This window comes from Lycorma delicatula, chromosome 3 (genome assembly GCF_047948215.1).
Source record: "Lycorma delicatula isolate Av1 chromosome 3, ASM4794821v1, whole genome shotgun sequence".
NCBI classification, from domain to species: domain Eukaryota; kingdom Metazoa; phylum Arthropoda; class Insecta; order Hemiptera; family Fulgoridae; genus Lycorma; species Lycorma delicatula.
The window spans coordinates 123,210,855-123,233,962 of NC_134457.1; the positions used below are offsets into that span (position 1 = coordinate 123,210,855).

At 29.0% G+C, this 23,108-nt stretch overlaps 1 protein-coding gene across 1 annotated transcript in view; it reads left to right on the top strand.

Annotated features, from left to right (window-relative positions):
* Positions 1-23,108, top strand: part of sv (paired box protein shaven) — a 395,488-nt gene that overhangs the window by 361,381 nt on the left and 10,999 nt on the right. The window contains exons 6-9 of the mRNA XM_075360504.1: positions 2,708-2,991; positions 17,045-17,130; positions 17,881-18,109; positions 19,603-19,701. Of these exons, the coding sequence (XP_075216619.1) occupies positions 2,708-2,991; positions 17,045-17,130; positions 17,881-18,109; positions 19,603-19,701 (698 nt within the window). The remainder of the gene's footprint in view (positions 1-2,707; positions 2,992-17,044; positions 17,131-17,880; positions 18,110-19,602; positions 19,702-23,108) is intronic.

Genomic DNA, 23,108 nt, shown 5'->3' on the forward strand with positions numbered 1-23,108 from the left:
TGAATTGGCTAAATTTTCCGATGAAGAGTTTCTGCTGCAGTTTACTTTTCTTACGAACCGAATTATTTTTAAATTTCAAGGTTTAGAAAACAACATTTAAAAATATCATTAAAATCTCGACAATCGATCATAAGTTGTCACCGAAAATAATTCAAATACACGAAAGTGTAAAATATAGATCTATAATACTTTTTTAAATTAGTAACCATATTACGCTTAATAAAATATAGAGGCGAGTATTAATATTTTACACAAGTTACATTGGTTACAAAATATTGTTACCAGCCAGACATTTCAAAATAAAGATCAACAGCAGATGATGTGTGTAGATAAATACATATAATTTCTACTAATCCAACACTTATTCTAATTTCTACTTATTCAAGAACTTAATTAATGGTCGCACAACCGCCTTTAATAAATCAAATGTAAAATAAAGTCCTGTACCCTTTGAATCTAGATGGACAAAGATATCCACCATTTTGAAAAAAAAATTATTATTTGTTAGAGCCGGATTTTAACACAAAGATACTAACTAAACTTGATAGACATCATCCACTCAAGTTTAGGAATTACTTAACTATATTTACGTAAATAAAAGTTCATCATTGTACGCATTAAATAAAAAAATAAAATTTTAATTCTAAAAACCTGAAAACGATTTTATTTAACTTCCCTGACATTTTCTGGGGGATTTATTAATTTATTTCTATATATTTTTTTTGTAATAAAATAATAATTCAAATAATGCTTTTATAATCCGGTAAAAAATTAAGCACACAAATTAGCATACCACAAACTCAAAGGTACTATGTCCTAGTCCTAGGTGCTATAAAACTTAATTAAAATCACTTTAACAGCAATTTTTTAAACTACTTAAAGAAAAAATTGATTTAAAAAAATTAACCATTTCTAACGATTCATTTAAAGAAAAATAAAATTCAAGTGAACAGGGTTAAACTCAAATTTTATACAAAATTAAAAAAGAACAAATTTTTAGCGGTGAAAACGTTTAATGAATATTTTTTTTATATTTACTTTTAATTTTCGGTTACTCTATATTTCAAACTTTAATTTGTTATTATTTTTTTCAGAAACTAAAAACATGCAAGAGTAAATCTTTTTTAGACTTCAGCCCCCATTTCAGTTATAATTACTACCTCAAATATTTCATTACCACATCATCTGACTTTCAAAAATTAATTAATGACTTCCTGTAACACACAAGTTATCATTCAAATTTCATACCGTTATGTTAACACTAATCGTGAGATAATATACATGCGTACATGTATATTCATATGTACTCGCAGATTTTTTTTTAAATATTTTTTTTTTGGTTAAATAGACCTTAATTTCGGGAAATAAAAAATCCGAGGTGTCGTTTAACAAACAGTCTATCCTATCTGATACTATAACAACTGAAAAGATGAAAAAATATCAAAAACAAAAATAATAACTATAGTAAGATAAAATAATGCATCTTCGTTGTAATAAATTCAACACAGATAATATAAGGTATATTAAATACAGAAAATAAGTTTAAAAGTTACGCACGACAATCAATTAATTAATTAAGTATACAATTCATTGTAGGTAGCAGATGCAGATAACTGAAAAGGTAATAAAGATAGTATCAATGAACCGAATGTCAACAGGTGAAATGACCACCCTCGAGTACAATACTCTTAATAGAATTGTTGCTCATTGTTTCAATTCATCCCCTCTAACACAACTAAGTTACCCCTTCAGAATTTACAGAATCAAGCAATCTTTACATGAATGAATTTCCCTTCCTTTCATTCAATTAGACAATATTGTCGCAAACAAAGCAATCGTAATTTATACTTTAACCGGTGTTTACCGTATTCAACCAATTTTACCGAAGAAATGGAAAATACAACTACAACAAAAACCAGAGATTTTTTTAACCTATTAATATCTTAACTATAAAAAAGTAATATTGTACATTTATGATAGAACTGTATTAATAAAATTACAAAAATATATAACAGTAATATGAAAAAAGGAAAAATTGTATTCAGTCTACGAATTTAATGCGCGTACTTTTTCTTATGGTCCTACTCGAATATATGTGGGTAACAAGATTTACTAACTCTGTTAGTATATAACACTGAATTACCATGTAATCAACTAGGTCATCATTCATTTAGTTTTTTTTAACAAAATACAAACTTATGTATGATTTAGTGGTAGCAAGAAAAAATTCAAAAATATTTTTTACGTTTTAACATACGTTGAGATTGATTCAGACAATACATTGGAAGTCTCCGCAAATCAAATATATAATTTGTAAATCGGAGCCCGTAGAGGATCCATGTATTTATGTAGTAAGTATATCTGTGTTAGTTGTTATCTCACTGGGTCACCAGGTTAAAATATGTTGTTAATTGAAACCCAACAACAGGACCTAACCTCTAACTGATAATTTTCCGCAAGAGAAGAAAAGACCTAATTCTATGCGTAACCCTTACTCGCTAAAGTAATTGTAATTTTTACACGCACTTGACTCATAATCACATAAACTTCCGATTTAGTTTACACAACTTTCCCTTCAGAGAATAATGACATTTCAAATAACTTTATTTCACGATATTAATAGTCTAAAATATATAAGTATACTATTTTTAAATTGGAAAAACTTATTGGGAATATCGCAATAATTTTCTTTATTTCACCGTTTCAGGATCGTTAGGAACAAGGCAGCAGAGAAAGCGAAACATGTTCACCACCAACACCAACAAGGAACAACGGGGGCGGGAACCGGCGGTACGGGTAGTACGGCCAACACGAGTGGAGGTGGAACGGGAGCGGCTAGCCAACCGCCGGCAGTTTCCGTCATCACCCAAGCCCCATCCTCTCAACACGACCGATACTCTATCAACGGTATCCTAGGTATACCGCACCATCAAGATCCTAACGGCAACAGCATAAAACGAAAGAGGGATCTTGATATTCACCACCATTCAGGTAAGTAATGATGTTATTACCTATCCCTTTATCATCAGCAAGAAAATATTCTGTGCTTAGTAAAAGGGGGGTATAAGGAGTGATTTAAAAAATAATTTCTGCCAGACAGCAATAATTAATTGATTTACCTTCAAAACTTCCCGTAAAAGCAACCTGCTCAATATTAATATGAAAATATATAATAAAAATTAAGCTCATAATTCTACAGTTAATACACCATAGCTAGGAAACACTTCATGATTATTCATTAAAATTATTTTAACAATTGAATTACTTGTAACGATCACTAATTAGAGGATTCAACTTAAATTCAAATATAACATTCGTTGTTCTTTTTTTGTTAATTGCATTTTACAACTACACTAAATAATTAGTAATGATTTTCAAGCTTACTTATAGTAATAGTTCACATACACGATACTTCACATACACGAATCTTGCCTTTATAGAATGGAATATCACTCCTTACGAAGGAAAAAAATTGCAATGCCTACTTTTTAATAATGAATAATAAAAATAAGATACAAGCGAACGCGACGAAATTAAGTTACGTGTAACATTAATTTGTCAATATTATCATGACAGATTGAAATAACTTATAAATTCAATAATATACCGTATCAAGAGACGTGAAAATTACAAAATGAAAATTTATTTTAAAAAATGGTCAATAGTAATTTTTTAAGATATTTTTTCATAACCTGTGCCTGAAAAATCTAATCCCATTAAAGTAAAGAAACTCTTAATTATTTATTCTAAATATAAAATAAATGTTTTGCAAAAACATCAGAAATTATTTTATAAAAATTACTCATTGAACAATTTTTTACCACGATTAAATTCAATTTTTAAAACTTAAGCTACAGTTGGTCTCAAAGAAAACAAAATGTTATGTGAACTAATGCAATCTTATATATAGAAGAATTATTTTTTGAGAGAAAATAAGTAGACGATGAAAAAATGCGGAAAATGCTTAAAAGTTGCTTCCATACTTTATTCGTAAAACTTAGTAGATCTACTAAAGGTCACAGATTTAATTCTTACCTTAGGCTTTGATTTAAAAATAAATAAATAAATACTAAAAATTCTGCCAAATTAAGTCTATATCTCGGATATGGAGTATTACAAACGTAATTAATGGACGAAGTAATCTGGGGTCAAGGTTAAGATGCGGGTTGAAGTCTTTCTTCCCCGTTCAAAGTAGATTTCTTAAAGAGTAGACTTAGAACCTATTCCAAAATTTCTATTTCTTCTTTTCTATTCAAACAGCTAATCATCATCCCACACACGTTATCACATGACCTTGAAATTGTATAAAAAAAATTTAAGTGCTATTTCAAAAATATTAATAAATAATATTATAATATTGTTAATTGAATAAAACGTGTTACAATAATATTTATATGCTAACCAAAATAAAGTTTTAAAAACTTTTTAATGATAGAAACATTTATTAAAAATACTAATTTTAAATATCATCTAAGAAGATCTTGCCTTCTTATTAATTCTTATTATTTATAACTTCTTATTATTTAATTAAATATCTAGGCAGTTTTTCAGTGCTATCACTATTTCACAGTGCCATGTTTATCAGGAAAATATGAGGAGCGGATTAGTTTCCTATGCCTCACCCAATTAAATATATTATTAGACATCAGCAATACTAGTCCACCGAAAAATACGTGAAATTCAGCCCTAAAAGTGACATTTTCATTCAGTTTCACAGAGGAACTGACTCTATAATTGGCTTAATTACTCTCATACAAAACAATTCTGACTGGTGTATTTTTCATATCACTAACTTTAAATGCATGACAGAAATAAAAGATTCTGGATCAGATATTACAAAGTAACAAATTAAGCTTGTAATTTACTAAATGAGATGTAAATTAAAAGAAGAAAATATAATTTTGATATAAAATCAAGTTTAATTAAATGAATAAAGTGGAATAAAAATATTAAATGAATAGTAAAGAACGATATGAGACGGCTGATGTGACGAATGCTAAAAGTTAGGGAGAGAAAAATCAGAATCAATAGGACAAGTAAATTCATTCAACATTATATCTTTGGTATCATTATATCTTCAATTATTTATAACAATTATGATAAATGAAAAATGATTCATAACAGCCTGTGTAAGCAACTTCTTATGTACATATAATGAACGGTAAGTGAAGAAAAATGTGAAGCTCAAATCGGGAATCAAACAGAGTACCTTCAGCGTACAGTCTGTTGTAAAGATCATCAATTTAGCGAGGCGACTTCAGTAACCAAATATGTTGTTTTTAATATTATAAACATTAAATATATGTAAATACTTTTATAAGAAAGAAAGAGCTGTTAACTACCAAAATTTATTGAAATCGGTTACGGTGTATTCTCACACGTTTTTCTGTAACATCAAACAAAACCACTTATAGAATTCGAGTACACAATGATTGTATCATTACTTCATAATTTAACAAAAAATTATTACTTAATTAACAAGAATTTAAATATAATAAATTGCATGAAATAGAATTTTACAAACTGTTAAGCTTCTAAAAGATGCAGCTTTCATTATTTGAGAATCGTTATATATCAACAAAAACGGCGTCTAGATAAAATAAAAAACGAAACCCAAAAACTTCCAAGTGTACATAAAAAATTTTTATGAGTACTGCAGAATACAACTTAATGTAAGTGGTCTGGACTTATTATTAGCGCACTGGATTTTACAGAAGCGCCTAAAGCATCGGGACAAATCATCCCTGTCCCTTAATGGAATAAGTGCGTCCCACCCCAATATGCACGGAGAGCTACCCCCTTTCCCGTTCCTCTTGATTCCTTTTATATTTCCCGTTCCGGGGGTCGGGCGGCCAATCCACCGCGGCCATCAAGACATCAACACGGGAGAGCCTCTCGCTCTATTGTTGCCTAGCAACGCACCATTAACCCCCCACCCCTCCGCTCTTGAAAGCTTTTATATCCCCTCCCCTCTTACCAGAGTCATCATTTTCCCTACCCAAGTATTTTCCTTGGCGGAAAAGTCTCGATCCATTGTCTCTCTCTCTTTATCTCAGTCCCTCTTTCTCTTTTTATCTCTTCCTCTCTCTGTCCTTTTCTCGTTCACTCTTTCAAACAACCTCTCCCTCTTCAACAGTTTTTTTTATGAAAAGAGTAGGGGACGTTGATTTGCATGACCGTGCCGACGCCATTTTTGTTTGTTGTTTCACATCGTCTTTGATATGCATTTTCCCTAGTTTATGTATTTTTATGCCTCTTAGTGGTAGGGATATGGTTTTGTTCACACTCTACGCGACCACAATTCTCTTTTTCCATCCTTTTATCCAAACTCATACTCACTTTCTCTCTGTCTTTCTGTTCTATTAATATCGACTTGTTGCCAGTCTTGTACTACATATATCGATCGGATATGAACATTTGTCGCAGTCAGTTCTTTTCTAACGCAATAAGAAAAATTCATAAGCCGTTTGATATAAACGTTTATTTTTTCACTGATAAAACGACTGACAACTTAAAGAAGTGGCTGCAGCGCCACCGTGCATTGTGTTTATAAAATATTCTGCACTTTACATACATACACACGATCACGAAAATGTACATAAGTACTATTACGTTAATAATACTGCTGTAAAGTAAATAACCCACTTATGTATTAAAAATTAATATTTATTTAAAAAATTATAAAAATATTTTTAAAACTATGAAATATATATATATATTTTTTTTTTTTTTGGTGAATAAATAATAAAACGAGCAGAAAGTTTAACGGCTGGTTAATAGCACGATTCAAATTTTAAACATAAATAGTAGGATTAAATCCTAAGTAAGCATTTTATGGCGTAGGTTAGCGGAAAAATTAACAGCAATACAATGTATATATGAGATATATTTTAAGCATTTTGACAAAATCAATCAAATAAGAAATAAATGACATGAACTTCCTTCTATCACATCTTTTTTCTAGTCTACACAAAAAAGCGTTCAAGATGATAAAATTTGACAAAGCGATTATTATTTCCTCAACCTGAATAAAAGCAGTAGGAAAAAATTCTGTATTTTTTAATTAATTTTTAAGATATACAAAAAAATTTGATACGACTATTTTAAACTTCTACTTTTAAAATAAGAAACTCAAGATTTTCAAAATTTGTTGGCGTTTAATGTTACCTCCAAATATCAAATAGTAAGTACTTCATATCAATATATGTATAATGCCTGTATTCGAAAAAAATTAAGGAACCTGGAAAATTGAGAATTTTATAATTAATTTAATTATGTAATATTAACTGTAAAATTTCTCAGTTGCTTAGAGATCAAATAAGCATCTTTTATCTCGTTCTTAACATCTGCCTTATAAAAGTTCATAATAATTATACAAATTAGGTGCATCATATTACAAATTTCAATTTTATCTCTTTATAATTAAAATAATCGAATTTTTTCTTAGGAATAATTTTCATTTGAACTGGCTAAACTTTTATTTTTATATATCATCATAATTATTTTTTTTTGACTTGATTATGCTATTACTAACAAATTTGTATTGATTCTATCAGGTAATTTTCTTTTATTGGAAGAAACAAATAAATTAAAATTAGAATAGACTTCAATATAAAAATAATATTATTACAGGATTAAAAGGAGTAAATGATGAATATCTTGCTTTTTTTCAGCCACTACTAACCTTCATTATGCAAAATTACCTAAAATTCATTAAGTAGTTGACACCACGTACCAGATAATTAGATTTACAATTACATTTCCTTGTTGTGTGAAAGCGATACTTGAAAATAAATCTCTTTTTTTTTAATAAAGTAATTGAGTTATGCAAAAGACGAAAAGCTTAAATATATGTTGCTTATTAAAAAAAAAAATTATAATATTTCAATATCTAATAAAAATGGTTATTTTGTATTACACAACCCAACCAGACATATTATTTGTAATAAACAAAAAAAAGTACGCACATTTACTTCAAATAAAGTTAACAAAAAAAATAAATAAATATTAATTACGTTTGAAAACAGTTTAACGTCAAATTAATAGAATAAAATTTTAACATGAAGTTTAAGAAAGATATTGTATTTATACCTATCTTAGTTTGTTACTTCTACGCCAAAATACAAAAGTAAACTAGCCTATAACTACATAATACTATTTTTTATTTATTTATTTTTTTTTTACCTCCGGATCCACCGTTAGGCATTCTTCAGAGGATGAGATAAATGATTTGCAGCGTGTGTGAAAATGCCATGCCTGACCGGGATTCGAACCCGGGACCTCCGGATGAAAGGCCGCGACGCTATTACTCGCGCCACGGAGGCCAGCTGCATAATACTATTAACGTAACACAAGTTTCCAGAGAGGAAAGAGCAGTAATTAATTTATTAAACTACTAAATTATTGTATTTAATACTAAATTATTATTATTTTTATACTAAATTATTGGTGTAGTGGACCGTAGACATTACACCATATTGTTTACTTATATGAAAACAAATGAATGCGATAATCTCAGGACAGTAAAGATAATGTAATTAATATCACAGCTTACGAATCCGACAATTAGCTTTTTCATTTTTCATCAGACGACCTGATATAAAATAAATAAATAAAATATCAACGCCAACATTCTAGAAAAAGAAAAGAATGAAATAGTTAATATCTTCACTGGTTTAGACATTCTAATGTGCATCAGAACGCCGAGTCCACTGAATTGTAGAAAAACTTGACCCTAAAACTGATACCTTCACACTATTCAACACAGGGACTGTCTGTATAGTATACATCATTACTCAAGGAAATAAACTCCGACTAGTACCTGTTATACCGCAGGTAATTTACATGAATTTCAGCCATTACGAGATTACTATGATAGTGCAAACCGACAAGTTTATGATTTTTATAAATTTGTATTATACGATAAAAGTTCCAGTAAAAAAATAAAAAGTCCCAAACCTATTTATTGGAAAAGAATGTATGTAACAATAACTTTTTTTTTAATGTTATGATTAAGAGCAACAGTACAAAACAAACCATTTATAAATGCCATTTTAACAAAAGAAAATCAAATATTTTTAGTAAAAATAAAGATCGAACGCTTAAAAAAAGTATTTATTTTATGAAAGGAAAATCAAATAATTATTTTTTTAAAAGTTTCTTTGAAACAAATAAAACAGAATTATGCCAAGTAGGATATTATTATATTACGTTACTTACGTGGCAATGAAGGCAATTAATATCGTAGAATAAAAGCGATACGCTTTACCATTATAAACTAATGTTGTGATAAAGTTGTTAAGCGATTTGATAATAGCATTAGAAGAGAGTCGTTAGTAAAGGAAAAGTTACTTGAAGTGAGCGAAACGGCGGGTATTACGGGGGGGAGAAGATGGGATGGGGATGAGGCAGGCACGCTAAAGAAATACGATAAAGTTGGCAAGGCGGGTTTTAGGGATGGTTGAGTATCAGGAAAACTGGTTCCATTGATTCCGGTTTAATGGATAAAGGGTGGAAAGGGTAGAACTTTCTGGGGATTGTCGTCACAACAATGGAGAAAACTTACACAGCGAGCGCAATTGAAAACAGTTTCGTGTCGCGACGCGTCTCCTAGTTTGAGAGCGATGATGGTGTGGAGTGAAGTCTACAACCAGACAAAGAGCATTGTTGTGCTCGGGTGCACGCCTTACAACTACAGTACAGAGTTGTTTACTCCCTTCGACCCAAACCCCCTGAAATTAATACTATTGTCTAATGCTGTACGTATGTACGAAATAAGTGTACCTCTAATTCGATTCAAACTTATAGTCACCATTCAAACTAGTTACAAGTGACTCAATCTTCAACAAAACAAATATAAAAAAAATTCACCTCTACAATACACTGATACAGAGAGAGAGAAAGAGAGAGAGAGAGAGATAAATGTGTTATTATTTTTAAACTCAAATAAAATACCGAATATTTATAACTTTTTTTTTTTAAATAAAAAGTGCGTAATAATTAAAAGCAGTTTAAATTAATGTGCACGATCAATATCTGAGACAATTCACAATAAAATAGCAAACTGAGTCTAAAATAAATTATTACATTCTAAATATTCAGTTTAAAAAGAAATCTCAGTCGATCATATGTAATACTACCGTATTTATCAACAAAATAAGCTAACGTATTTAAAGAATAAATCGTTTGGACAAATGCAATTAATTATTTAAAAAATGAAGCAATAAGACTTCGAACTAGATAAATGAAAAAAATTTGTTTCCATATAGATTATGATTTAACAAATTGTCTTTAATATAAGCTAATAAAGAACAATTTTTTAACATTACGTACCACAAACAATGTAGAATCTTAAAATTTTTTTCTCATAACTTAATAAATTATACGTTTATTTAATATTTTCCTAATTTTATCTTTTTATTTTTTATCTGAACGGTTGATATAATGTCAATTTGATTAGTAAGCATAATAATGCCTAAACATTAAAATTGACTAAACTAAAATATTACTCAGAAATGAATAATTTAAAATATAACGCAATTAATTTAGCTAAAAACTGAAAGAATTTTATCAATCTTTAAAAACACAATAGGAACTTATAAATCTTTATTTTATAAATTTATTTTGAAATTTTTTTATAAATAAATCTTGTTGGAAGTGATAAATAAACTTTTAATCTTTATTTTGTTTTTACATTTATTTATATTTCTGTCATCCGTTTTTTTTTATTATAAGATTAAAACACCTTAGGGATTACAGCGTTATAAATCTGGAGAGTTCTTATTGATATATTTGTTTGCGATCTCGATGTCGGTTTAAGAATTACTGTGGGGTAGATTTTAAAATTATTATTTACAATCATAACTGATTGTTTAGTACAATGACAATCAACTATAGGGAATATTCTAGAGGGATAGTCATTAAAGCTTAAGCAGCATAAGCTTACAGAGGAAGTCAATACACACTTACCCGGTTAAAATAAATTTCTTACAATAGAAAATAAAACCTTTTTTTTTTTTTTAATAATAAAAAGATTATTTTCGCTTATATTAGTATCTTAAATCTGTATTTACTAATAAAAATTCCAGTAGTAAACAATTTTAACAAAAATACTCTTGTAAAATAAGTTTAAAAAAGAATAACTCGAAATAAAAAAAACATAATTGCAATCATCGTAAGAATTGGAAATAAAAAATACGACCTGTGTTTTGATTTTTAATAATATCGTAACACTTGTAGATCAATGAGCTATCAATAAAAACTAACTACTGGGTTTATAAATCGAATGTTTAAAAGGGGTTATAACAAACTATATTATTATAGGTGATCAACATACCAAACATCCCCCGTATTCAGAGAGAATATATTGTATTTTCAAACGGAGGCTGAAGGGTGAAACAGAGGCGTTAGCATATGGAAGGGCTCTACGGCTGCAATTAAGCGACGTTATGATTGTGTAGTACAATGACAATCAACTAAAGCGAATAGTCCAGAGGGATAGCCTGCCAGGCCGCTTGGTTCGGTAGATTGGTCCTGGGCTCTAGGGATCGAGAGAAGCTAGTCCTCGGGGACTCTTCAGGAGCTCTATCATCAGATGAAACATCACAAACCCCCGTCTACTATCCCGTCAGAACCCTCCAATCCCCTTTTCTAGACGCAATCTCTTTTACTAACACAGATTGTCCTTTCCAATTTGTAATATAATATCGACATTTAAATATCAACAATTCATTTAATTATAATGAACAGTAAAACAGAGAACGGTCATTTATAAAACCATTTGCTAACTTATATTAAAATAATTAATTCAATTTTTCATCATATAATATATATACACATATGTATAAATGTGAGTTTGTGCGTGCGCGCGCATTTGTGTTAAAATTTACACCGAGATTTCAAATAGTTTAAAACATCATATTAATAATCAAAAGTTTTAAAATGTAAAGGGCAATCATATAACATGATTCATTATATTATTGAATAAATGTTAAAAACCGTAAACATAATGGTTGTATGCTATCCTATATGAGAAATAAATCATTTACGTAGATGACAAAGCCATTCTCAAGAATAAAAAACATAACATACCAGCCTTCAAAGTAAGGAGAAAAGCGACTACTTCCTTCATTTAACGAAATGCCCAATTGTACACACTTCTCAATTCCGCCAAAGTACAGGTGATATTCAGCCATTCAAGCAACACCTTCATTCTATTCATCACGGGGAATGGCTCTAAAGTGGACATAACTACTCTCAGAGAAAAGAACTTTGCCTTCTGTATTTCATGTGCCTGGCCATAATAAGATCTGAGATGATTAGAGTAAGCAAAAGATTACGTAAACATTTCTACAATGAAGTAGTTATATTGTTATGCCTGCAGTAATCTAGACAGTATGGCAGATGTTAACTTCAAGTCGGAAAATCATTTCCTGCGTATCAATACATTTAACAAAACACACCTTTTATGAACAGAATGAAAAAAAAAACACAGAAACGAATGTTTTTAACTTAAGAATATAACAATGCAATTTATAATATACCTTAAGACTAGACATTTCTAAATCTTTATTGGTTATATGATCTGAAAAAATTTCAGTTTTTAATTTTCCATTATGAAAGAAAATTTTAAATTACATTTAGTAAGAAGATAAAAAAAATTACGCTAATTTTTATTAAACGTAATTCTCAAAGTATCATTACAATTAAAACTGCCACGAATAAAATTATTAGCAAAAAATTAATCATTAGATAGTGGAAGAAACAAGGGAGTTCAAAATGACAAAAAAACTGAAGTGAGCGTTACTCAAAGGAAAACTCCAATGTTTTCTGTTCGCTCACTATCTGCCTGTTATAAGCGTAAAAGTTAGTAGCTATAAATCTATATTATACTCGTATTACCATCTGTAAGGTAATACTCCGGTTGGAGTGATTATATTGAAAAATGTACCCAAAACTGTTATTAAAAGGACAGTATTGAAATTTTACAGTGTTTTCTAAAAAATAATTTTCAAGAAAAATATCTAATCTATTTAATGAATTATTCAAACAAAAATTACGCATTTTCTTTAGCTATTCCCATAAAGATATTTTCGTATAAATATAGTTTATTGAATTAAACAACTTACGTTAATTTTATTGATGTTGGCTTTGGAGATACACAGAACTAACACAGAAGCCACTTATTTTAGCTTTTGTTCTGGAAAATTCATAGAATCCTATGTAATTACTCGATTTGATTACAATTCAAAAAATCAAATATTTTTTAAAACCGGAATATATAGGATTTTACGTTAGTCGACACTGACACATGTAAAAGAAAATAATGAAAATAGATGTCGTAGTCTCTAAACGATGTGTATCACTAGTTCTTACACGTACTAGAACAAGAAAGATAATCTCGGTCTTTCTCCGTAATATTTCAACTTACCATATGTTTTACTATTATTTAGCCAGTATCTATCAGTACTGTGGTGATTTTTCTTCAGATTTAAAAAAAAAGGGGTTTTAAGATAAAAAACCGATCGTTTTTTAATTTTATTATGCTTCATTTATTTAAAAGGAAATTGAACCTATCGAAGAAGACAAATCATCAATTGTTATAACTATCAGTAGAATATAAATGTAATTCTTACGGCCATAAAAATCAAACAGTGTTGTGTAAGAGAAAAAATATTCAAAATTAATTTTTTAAAAGCTTAAAATATTAATCCGGAAAACTAAAACACAACTAATACTGTAGTAGTTCACTAGCCTTTAATAGATTCGATACAGACAGCGCTTCAGAACAGTTAAAACCAGCAAAAAATTGTATCAAACGTACAAATAAACTTAAAATATTAATATGTAAAATTCAGAAAGGAAAATTGGAATAAAACAATTTTTGTGAAGATTAGAGAGTTTTTTTTATATCAATGAAGTACGATAGTCATAACTTTTCTCTCCACTACCATCCAATACAGTTTATAAAAGCTTACTAATGTATATAGACTGTATGAGTTAATCCAATTGTTATACAAGTTCCCTTCCCTTCATGTAGAGGGGACGTCGGTACGGTAGAATCTAATCACAATTTTGCAGCCGGTGGCAGTATTATTTTTGATATGGGTTGAACCGGTGGAGGAAGGGCGGTAGGGAAAACAGAATGGTACGCGGGTGGTGTGAGGAATGGAGGAGTATCAAAATGTCACCGGTCAATTATTGAATCCGGTGATGAAGCAATACCCCAAACTCGAACACGATTTTCCCTCGGGTAACGTTCTTTCTTATTTCCATTTTTATATAAAGTGTCATATTTTTATTATTATTATTATTATTATTATTGTATACACATACATTTTTTATTTCAAGTTACACGTTTCGTTTAATTAATAAGAATAGTATTTTAAACCGCGGATGAAATAAAAATAAAATCCACATGAATGACAAATAATCCAGTTCAGTAAATGAAAATTCCACAATCAACAGATGTAGAAGTTCGGATTAAAGGATGTAAATACAAGTAAATATTTATTAAAGTACAATATTAGTCTATATTACTGCCAATAAAAATACGTATTATTTAATACAAATTTAGAAACAATACTTCTGAAATAACAAACTTATATAGTAAAGAAATTTTTTCAACGACTACCATCCCATTAGGATTCGATTTTGGTAACGTTATAGACTTTACAGCACAAAAAGGTAAATTTTAATCACTTAGGATTAATCCCACATAAAAACTGAGTGAATAAAATGCACTGAATGATAGAAAAAACCTCCGTTTGCTTCTTGGTTTTAACTGTTTGTCCCAGCCTTTTAACGGATGAGATGAATATAAAGAAATTGAAATTTTACAAAAAATAGTCATTGTGCCTCCACTATGTAGCCCCCCGTTGAACAAAGCGGTTATCATTAATGTATAGCTGAATATTAATCTATATTTTGGTGAACTCGAATTGTTGATGTGTAATAATACATCGATTTAGAAAAGTAAAAAAGTATCAAGACTCACTTTTTCCAATACGAATGGCACAAACTTAGAGTTTTTGACCCTGGTTGTTCCATTTTCGGTAATAGTTTATGTCTCATGTCTTTTCAGTAACAATATTTAAGTTTATAGCACCTTACATTGCGTGTGCATATATCCATCAGGAGGAATTGGGAGATACAGTTTTAGCCGATAAGCACCTCAGCTGTAATTTTAGACGTTTTTGCAATTGCTGGGAAAGAAAAGAGACTCGGATAAGAAAGTAACTTACACTGTAAGGAAAGTAACTTACATGAAATTACACAATACCAAGAAAACAATTCTAAATTTTCCAATATTCGTAGTACAGATCTAGTGAGCCTTTTGCCATAATCCGCAAGCCGATAAAAGGAAACGATACAAAGGGAAAAGGATACAATGAATAGAGGAAAAGGGTGGATACGAAAGGGACAATCAACGTATAGAAATATAGTGAAACGACTCCTTCTAGACCCTTCTAAGCAGTAGCCATCCATCCCGCCTACAATATTTCAGGAGTAGAATACTTCAATCAAGCGCAATTTTTTTTTTTTTAGCCTTTGAGACCATCGTTACATATAGCTTCAGAAGATGAGATGAAATGGCAATTTTTGCAGCGTGTGAAAATGCCATGCCTGACCGGGATTAGAAACGGTAAAAAGCTTAGTTTACCTTAACAAAGACCTTCGTCCATCTCCAGAAATGTACTGCATTATGACAGTAAACGGATGAACTATAAACCGTTCAATTACGACTGTATACCACGTAGTAAATTCTTAATGTAGTTCTTTAGACTTTTTTAATCAACATTTACTTTGAATCGTATAATGAGAAATATTTTTTAAAAACAAAATTTTTCTGCGTTAGTGTCGAACAGTTCTTTTCTTGGACGCTAGATTTCATAAATAAAAAAAATAGTACACGAGTACCCTAAAATTTCAATCGACTAAACAAAATAGAAACACGAAATCAAAAAGAAAACGTATTCCAATGAAATACATCGAAACACCCTTCCATCACCTAACTTCCATTTCCACCAAGATTTCAACCGATCCAAAATTTTCATTCTGAAACCAATTCTAGGGCTGAATTCAACCAGAAGCAGCCTTTTTCAAGCAAAGTAACAGTAAAGTTTGTCAAAGGAATTTATTTTTATTTGAATAAGTCAGTAATAGCTTGTATTATATGCAATAAACTTAATTTAAAGAATAAATAAAAAATATATAAACCCATTCACCAAAGACTCACCGATCGTAAGGAATCAAATTAATAAAACTGAAATACCGTAATAAATCAAAGCTCAGAATCTTCCAGCGATCATAAAATTTTTAGTTAATTCACCAGCAGTTCAAAATGTACTATGTTATTTAAAAATTTCTCACTTAGTTATATTTACCAAACGGTTCAACAAAATATGAATACCTACCATTATGTTAAAAAAATAAAGCTAATGCAGGACATAAATAAAATTCTGCACGTGTAAATTTATTAATCATATGCGTTTATACGTATATCGAGATAATAATAATGTACTTCCATTTAAACGTCACCACTCATGAAACCGAAATATGCACACAAGTACACGATAAATTTCCTCTTTTTAAGTTTATTAACTGTTGAGTTGTACCCTACCTAAGTACCGGTTAAATCGCACACAGCTATGTATTCCAGACTCAAAACTTTACAACTGCTGTATGAACATCTACACTTATATTTAAAAGTCGTAGCCGCTGATAATAAATTAATAAATGATTAACTTTAAATTGTAAACTATACGATATATGCTTATACATACGAGCATATACTCGTATATGCTCTATGTTTAAATTAACAGATTATTCCTAAAACAGTAGAAAGACTTTTCTGCTGAAAGAAGGTACATTTACGATGGTGAACATGAATAATTCATAATATTTGTAGATTACACGGATGATTTGTAACTGAACAGACATACGTAGCATGTAATCCTAACACTAATATTATAATAATAATTCGTTATAAGATATAGTATTTAAAAATTAATAAAAAATAACGCTAAATTTATTATTTTTACAGATGAAAACAGAGATCTAAATGGACATCCTGAAGATGAAATAAAAAGACAAAGAACGCAGTACAACGGAGATCAACTTTACTCAAACGTAAGGTTTTAAAAATTATTAAACAAATAATTTAAAAACATATGAATTCGGTAAAATTTATTATTTATAATTATTATATTCCACGAAATTAATCAACTTTTTTCTCAAAGAAAAAAAAAGGATTGTAGGAAATAAAAACCAATTTAAAAATAAGTGTCAATTAGAATCCCATAAATGAAATCAAACTAATCTATGTATTTGATATACATAAAAGTCAATTTTTTTAAATAAATATATTTAATTTTAAAAAGAAAAATTTATATATTTAATGATAATTTAGTAAGAAACTTTGATGCATAATCTTAATGTACGAGTAGTAAGAATTCCACACAAAAATTTATGATTAAGTTACAAAGAAAATTATTAGTCGAAACAAATGTACATTTTTCTGTTTTTGACAGTTATAAATATAATCGTCTTCTTTCTCATTATGTAAAGGTCATGGAAAAATATATTTTAGTTAAATACTGCAATTTAATTATAACAAAAAAAATAAATAAACCAATTAAATAGAACAGTACAATTATTATGCTTGCATGTATAGTCAAAAAAATGGATTGTTTAATATATTTTAAAAAAACATACTTTCTCGTTAAATTTAAAACATCTTAAACTGACAATCTTTTTATCAATAATAGTTAATGAAACTGTAGTATATTCAAATCATTTCGCATATGAACTAATAAAACGAATCTATAATAATTAAACAGTAATAATAATAGTAATAATAATAAATCATTATAATTTCAGCTATGGTCAGGTAAATGGAGTATAAAGGACGAACATAAGTTATTATCAGAACTTGGAGGCGGTACAGGTGCGGGCGGGGGCAGCAATGGAACTTCACCATATTATGATGCCACCACCGGGGGTTTCAGCGCGCCCACAACCACAGCGGATATATACGAGAGCATTAGCACCATGACGCAAGCTCAAACTACGACGCATATATATAATCCACCGATCGGAACACCCTTAGGTAAGCGGTATTAGTTAACATGTCCTTACTATGATGTTGAAGCATGTGTTTGTTAAACGCTTTTAGTGATGTAGCTTAGATTTTTCATTTTTGCAACACATTTTAACACAATGACAAAGTATTGTTAACTATATATACATATTTATATATGTATAGTTAACAATAATATATATATATATATATGTATTTAAAATACATATGTATATACAGACTGACATAATATTTTTAATAGAAATGCCAAAAAGAATCATAGCCAAATTAAATGCATAACCGAATGAACAAATCCATAAATGTGATTTAAATAACGTAACATTAGATAAAGAGATTGTTTAGCTATATCAACTATCACTACAAAAGCAATCAGTGTTTAAAATATGGTTATCTGAATTAAAATGCATATTGACAAAATAAATAACCCACATTATTTTTAAAAAAATGAAAAATAAACGAGAAGACCAATTTTTAAATTAATATCAATCACTAATAAACCTGTTTTGGAAAAGAAGTTGTTTAAAATAAATTAAAATAAATAAAAACTTTAAGTAACCTTTATTCGTAGAATAAATAGACGTTATATTTCTGTTAAAATAAAGGAGTCCAAGAAACCGAGTCGTATCTCAAAATTGAAATTAAAAAAATATAAAAAAAAAACTGGTAAGTCAATACTGTACTTCATAAATATAAGTATATGTATTCCTAATATGAGGATCTTATCAAATTTAAACATAAGTAAAATAAAAGAAATAAGTTCCGTAAAAATATTTATAATGCGCATAAGTGCATAAACATACGCTTTTCCTAATATATATATATATATATATATATATATATGATACTTTTTGACGATTCGGTTCACGTTATTTACAGCTAAGTAAAAAGGAATACCATCGCTTGTAACAAAAATAACCTAACAACGTGATAGGGATATGAAAAATATACAAGTTTATACAAGACACACCTTTAAAAAAAGTCCACATTTGTTACAGTATCTTCTTCTTGTTGCACGCAATGGTGTAAATTAATAACGCATCCGTAATGTTCGATTGCGCCATACGATTAATATGAATGATAAGGATTAATGAAAAAATTCGCAACTGTTTGTGTAACATGGCTTGTAATAAGAGGTTAGGTCAGATAAATAGCCCGGATACTAGAGCGGACGCACCATTACGCAAAAGCGTTGGCTATGTTTAATAATTCAATTCCGTCTATATTCTACAAAGGACCCTGATAACCGCTTATTAGTTTATGAGATAAAACCAGTAATAGTTACAATATAAATCAACATACACCTATAAAACACATTGTATTTAACTTAGCATGTTTATAGTATATGCTTTATTTATTAACACTAGTATAATAATATTAATATAGCTTTGATGATGTTCTATACTTTGCTTTAGTGTTTTTTTACGTTTTATTATTATTATTTTTTTAATCTGTACGTAGTTAAATGCATTGTTTATTTGTTTGTTTATATGTGAATTTATCAGTGAGTGGAATAACACCGTTGGCACCAATCAGTATGCAAGAAATCCATAAGTTGGGTGTAGTAATAGATCCACCATTGTCACCAGTCTCATACCATACAGGTATATAACCTATTTAATAATTAAAATATATTATTCTTTCAAATCATATTTCATTAATTTTATGGCAAATTTTACTTACAAAAAAGGAAACAAAATCATGCCATCCCTGTTATTAAGGGGAAAGGAAAAGAGCAACATAATTAGAAAATATTAATGAAAAATAGTTTAACCTAAAATTTCTTTAAATACATTTCTAAAATCTGATAATATTTTCATTTAACAGGATTCTCTAAATATAAGTTTTACAGAATTTTTTTTTTTTTTTTTTTTTAAAGAAACATCTTTAAAAATGTTTAATAAAACTTTGGTATGCAAGTATCACATTATTTTTCTAATAATTTGCTCCACAAAATTATTGGAAAAATTAAAATAAAAGAAAATTGATCGAGATGAAAACTTAATTACAGTTAATGTGTTAATAATTACAATTTCCATTCAAATAAGAACCTAAGAGGATATCTGATATTAGTGATAATTTAATAAGGAAAGAGATGCAATTTAAATACAAAAAAATATAACAAGCAATAGAACTAAAATAATCAATAATACAGAGATATTAAAAATGTTCTTTTTTCAATTATGTAATGCTGTTAATAATACATATATAAAAGCAACAGATAATAGTGAAAAAAATCTGAAATGGAAGAAAAACACTAACAAATGTTATTGTCTTTTTTCTTCTATAAGCGAAAGTATTATCATCTTCATAAGTTACTTGGAAAAAAAAAATAGTAAAATTACCTAGCGGTCACACAAGAAATTAGTATTTTTCTTTCTTCTCTTTTTTTATTAATGTTAAAAAGGAAAGCTGTTCCAATTTCTAACTAAACCACTTCAGTTTTTTCCAATACCAAATTAAATAAATAAACAGGCTTGTTGTAACTTCAATAAAATGAGAAACAGGAGAAAAACACATTAACTCAGTACTTCTATAGATTAGATCTAATTATCATGATGACTAAATGCAAAATAAAAACAGATAAAAAATTCCATAAAAAAAAACAACAGATTCTTCATGGGTATTTGTGGAAAATATATAAAGAAAAGCAAGCTAAAAATCACATCGTTTTAAAATTCACCGATACACAGAATTGTTATCATTTAAATAATTATAATGGCTTATTATAAGGTAATTTACGATGATAGCTTTCCCAATCAATTAAAAATCAATACTTTACCGATACAGTCTAAACTAAAAAAGGAATTATTTTTTATTAGAATAAACTTCGATGAAAATATTTAATATGACTATAAATGTTGTGGAGTCTGTAACTGTAATAACAGAATCTTAAAGCAGTTAACGGTACAATAGTTCAATAGTTTGAATCACGTTACCAGTTAGTAATATTATTTTAATTCAGATGAAACTGTTTTGAATTAGTTATTTATTTAATTTTTTAAATACTTTGTTTACCTAACCTCCAAACCCTTCCTGTATTAAAGTACAGAAATTTTATCTGCTGCTAGTACAAAAAATTTAACATTATAAAGATATGCCACTCCGGCTATCATATTAACAGAATAATGACTATCACAAAAACTACGTTAAGTAAAAACAAAAATACGAGCAGGAAGCACTTTATCTTGTAGACACAATTACTGAAATTAATGTATTACAATAAAATAAACATGCATTATAGTATTAACACAAATAAAGAACTAATTGCAACAAAAGAGAAATGCATAATAATATTGTAGTACGAATGAATGAATTAATAAAATCTCTGGATCTTTCATTCTACCGACGTGCAGTTTTACGACAATTTTTCTTAAAAATTCATAAAACAAAAAGTAAAATCAATACAGTAATTCTAATAAAACAACCAGTTGATAATATTACTTAATTTACCATACCTCGTATAACAGAAAACAAACACAGTTTGAGTAGTGCCTTGCTTCAATCCACCGGTTTGGTTTAGCGGTGAACGCGTCTTCCCCATTCAGCTGATTTGGAAGTCGAGAGTTCCAACGTTCAAGTCCTAGTAATGGCAATTAAAAGCTACTTTTATACGGATTTGAATACTAGATCGTGGACAACGGTGTTCTTCGGTGGTTGGGTTTCAATTAACCACACATCTCAGGAATGGTCGACCTGAGACTGTACAAGACTACACTTCATTTAGTAGGTGTTCACACATATAATCATCTAAATTAATACCTTACGGTGGTTCCCGAGACTAAACAGAAAAAGAGAGTGTAGTGCCTCTGTAAGTCAAATCATTCCATTTTTAATACTGGTATTAAAACAAATTCCGCAAGACAGTTTAAAAAGCATAACAGGTACCTATATCAGCAAATAACTATAAATTTATGTCTCCACGTTAACATACAGACAACTCGGTACAAAAATTTAAATACTACAGTTTGAAATGTAACACTATGAAGACGAACAGTCCAGTCGTACATAACCTTAATCTCGCAAACAACTTATACTAACGCACAATATAACTAATTACACCAGTAACGCACAAGACACAACATGAAAATTTGTCTCTACCATAACGTGGGAAAAAAATTTAAAAAAAATTTCCCATTCCCTTTCATAACAAAAAAAAACTTACTCTTTAATAATGATCCATAACATGCTAATATAAAAAACCTCGTCTTTGAAAAGTTAAATCTTACGAACCTTCGATTAAAAAACTAATACCATATTAAAGATTGTTCTTTTTAATGTTATTGTTGATAATTTTAGTTTATTTAAATAAATTCTGTAACAATATCACTTCACAAATATTACACGCAAAGTTTACGGTTCAAGGGAGAAAAATTTCCTTTCGTACAGCAGCCGAAATAGCATTAGGAAAAAAAGGTCACCGAATTAAAAAAAACCACTGATGTTCTTAAAAAACTTAAAATACAGATAAAAACTTGGTTTTTAATTTATAATTTTTATAGGACGTTGATACTGCATTATTGAAAATACCAGTAAAAAATAATATACATAATGCATACTACGTATTTTTACACGACTGCCCAAAACGGAGTGTAATGTATTAAGGGTGTATATATGTATGAATGTTCAATCGTAGCAGCTCAACGGCTGAACCGATTTAGATGTAAGACCCCGTGTTGGAATCCTTACGTTACCGGGAGTGTCATAGGCTACATACTCGTGTGTGTGTGTGTGTGTGTACAAATATATATATATATATATATATATATATATATATGTTTAAATTAATATAAAAAATTAGAAAAAAAATTGTACAATATACTAAATTGCCACCCGTACGCTCTTTAATTATCCTATATTAAAGAGCAATGCTTGCCACTCGCACGTCTAACGCGCTCAGAAATCACTCATTTCAAAATCAATGCGAATTTCAAAAACCGTGCCCAGACGTTTCCAATTTCGACCGCTAGGTGGCGAACTCTATCTTTTTTTTGTTTTTTGTTTTGTTTGT